The sequence below is a fragment of the Triticum dicoccoides genome, chromosome 4B (assembly GCF_002162155.2).
Source record: "Triticum dicoccoides isolate Atlit2015 ecotype Zavitan chromosome 4B, WEW_v2.0, whole genome shotgun sequence".
NCBI lineage: Eukaryota > Viridiplantae > Streptophyta > Magnoliopsida > Poales > Poaceae > Triticum > Triticum dicoccoides.
Window position 1 is genome coordinate 71049739 of NC_041387.1, and position 3006 is coordinate 71052744.

The 3006-nt window shown below is 52.4% G+C and overlaps 1 protein-coding gene across 2 annotated transcripts; it reads left to right on the forward strand.

Annotated features, from left to right (window-relative positions):
- The first annotated feature begins 1048 nt into the window (after window positions 1-1048).
- On the forward strand, window positions 1049-1682 carry LOC119293365 (TPD1 protein homolog 1B-like). 2 transcript variants are annotated; one of them, XM_037571860.1, is made up of 2 exons: window positions 1049-1152; window positions 1246-1682. In XM_037571860.1, the coding sequence occupies exons 1-2, from the start codon at window positions 1065-1067 to the stop codon at window positions 1680-1682; spliced, it is 525 nt and encodes a 174-aa protein (XP_037427757.1). In that variant the 5' UTR covers window positions 1049-1064. The 2 variants fall into 2 exon arrangements, with proteins under 2 accessions (XP_037427757.1, XP_037427758.1); XM_037571861.1 differs by having other exon boundaries at window positions 1050-1143.
- Window positions 1683-3006: the final 1324 nt, after the last annotated feature.

Below are 3006 nucleotides of genomic sequence, written 5' to 3' on the forward strand. Positions count from 1 at the left end.
CCCAGTTGTGGTAGGTCATCCCATAGAAATACTTGGGAGCAACGTCCCCTCGGTATAAACCCGATGCGGCTCTTTCCGCCCTCTAGATGCTGGCGGCGCCGCCGTCCGTGAGGGGGGCACACCGCGGACGTCAGGGGGTCACACTCCGGAGACGGGTGCCGCGCGTTTGCAACCGCGACTAAACTTCTGTCGCATAGTTGTTTTAGATTTTAATAAAATATAAGGACCTATATTCAAAAGAACATGATGGCACAGTATTAATGTGCTCGAAAAAAATACAAACTATATATGTATATTTATAATCTATGTAAAAAATTACAAACTACATATATATTCATATAATACATAAAAAGCATAAAAACATATTTAAAAAAACATAAAAACATATGTAAAAAAAAGCATAAAAACATATGAAAAAAAGGATGTAAAAAAAGAAATAGCTATGCCGACGGCATAGAAACGGCTGGGTTTTGGGAAGCGCCGTGCACCTATGCCGACGGCTGCCGTCGGCATACCTACGCCGCGGATCGGTGACGTGGCATGCGGAGATATGCCGACGGCCGCCCGTCCCTACCGTCGGCATAGGGTTGACGGCGTTAGCCACCAGTCACGGGCGGTGTCGCCGGGCCCACAGTTATGCTGACGGCTGGTTTATGCCGACGGCTGCTGTCGGCATGTCTGAATCTACGGCGACGGCCGTTCTGTGCCGACGGCTGCCATCGGCATAGCTTCGTATAACCCGACGGCCAGGGTAGGCCGACGGCAGCCGTAGGCATAGGTTTGGCCGTCGGGGTAGGACTGTTTTACGGTAGTGAGTACTAGTGGTGTGGCACTTACGAGGCCAAAAAAAGAAGTGGTGGTACTTCACCACTCGTAGTATAAGTGTTTTTAGTCTAAACACATTTTATTTGTTGATCATAGTCCAAATACGTTGGGATACAATTTAAGTCTGGATGGAGAAGCCACTAGTAGTATAAGTAGGCTAGCAGGGCCGAAGAGGAGAAGAACCAACTACTCTATCCACGCTCACGTCGCTCAGGAGTGAGAACACGAAGGCGCCGGCCATGGCGTGCTTTCAGACGCGTCCAAGTGCTGCTGTTGTGGTCGTCATCACCATGTTTCTGCTCCAAGCTTGCTATGAAGGTAGTCAAGGTATGTACCTTAAGTACGTATATATAGAACTGCATGCATGCATGTTAATTCATCATCTTTTGGCTCACTAGTTTTGCTTCTTGTTCTTGCTAGCATCAGCGTCTTCCTCGCTGCAGCTGCAGCTGCCTCGGCATCAGATGCGCAAGATGCTCAGCGTCAGTGCACCTTCCATGCCATCGAGCGGCGGAGGACGGCGCTCGACGGAGCCGTTGGAGCTGGAGGAGTGCTCAAAGGATCTCCTGGAGGTGTTCCAGATCAACGCGCCGAGCATGGCGGGCGGCATACCGGCCTACAGCGTGGAGTTCACCAACACATGCATGGAATGTCTCGTGTGCGACGTCCATGTCGCATGCGGCGACTTCGCCTCAAATGATGTCATCGACCCGACCAAGTTCCGCCGCCTCGGCTTCAACGACTGCCTGGTCAACGGCGGCCTGTCCATTGAGCCTAGCTTTCCCGTGTCCTTCCAGTACGGCAACTCTTTTCCCTACCCGATGACAGTCTCGTCCGCCTCCTGTCACCGTAACTAGCTATGGCTAGGGTATCGGTGACGGATAAGCTATTTATTCTTGTCACAAATAAAATCATGTAGCGCTCGACGGGCGGCTGGTGGTCTGATCTAGCTTTAGGAGCTACTGTTATCTATCAATGTATGGCGGCGATGAAAATTATAGTTGCTATATGAAATGTTTGGTGCTTTGATGTTTATTAACATTTCTAAGTTCTCTACTTTGAGGTATCCAATGGCACCATATATGAGCCACCATTTTGTCAGCATGGAGTTAGTACAGCATGACAATCAGTTGAACTGATTGTGTGGTCTACGGACCATCTTATCATTCCATGTCTGCTCTTTTCCTCTTAGAGCTGGCAGCTGCATGCTGAAATTTATTCCTCCCAACATTCCAGTGGCGGTTGGAGCAGATTTTAACCTCTTGAGGAAGGCCCGGGATAAAAGCAAGAATCTTCCCAATGTTAGTACGGGTCTGATTGATCTATCCAATGATTGAGCGGCGTATTTGGAGCTACAGGAATTACATAGGGTCAGAGGAAGATTTGCATAACCAACTTGAACTGACTCGTAGTGTTCTGGATGGTGTGTTTGTGTCTCCGGAGTGAGAGAGGAAATTGCCTACGTGTTCGCTTGAGGCAGTGACGTGTTTGGTCTCGGACTACTGCCTTCTGATCCTGGCTTCGGCTGAGGCGCGTAGAAAGACAACGCAACGCCTGATTATCTTTTTGAAGTGCCAATGACTGAGAAACACAAGCAGTCCAAGATTGGATTGCGATTTACTCATCGACAGCGCCACTAGTCCAAATAGGTTAGCCACCCGCTCCACCCTCGACGCTGGCCGCTCCCGCCCCGGCTGCCACCTAGCAAGCCATTAGAGCATCTTCAGCCGCGCCGCAGAACAGCCTCCCCACGCGATTTTTTTTTTGCCGACGCCGAAAAACAGCACAGTCGCGCTTCCAGGAGCCCGTTTTTCGTCGGCTTGGGCCGAAATCAGCGTCGGCGGACCCAGGCCGAACCCGACGCGCTGGGGACGTTCGGGGGCGCCGTGGCGAGCGTTTTGGCGCGAAACAGCCGCGTGCCCGCCGAGTCAGCGGGACGACAGCTTCGTCGGCCTCGTCGCCTCGGTTCCCGCGGGAATCAATGCGAAGGCTACCGCCCTGCCGCGCCAGTCAGCCTCCATTGATGCCTCATGGGCGGCGCAGTGAAGACGCCGCCGACGTGCGTCCGCTTGCATGCGCCACGCCTCCGCCCGCCACCCGCTTCGGCTATCAAAAGGCGCCTTCCCCGCCGGTGAGCGCCACAACCTCTCCTCTCCCTCCCGCGAAAAGCTTTCTTCCCGC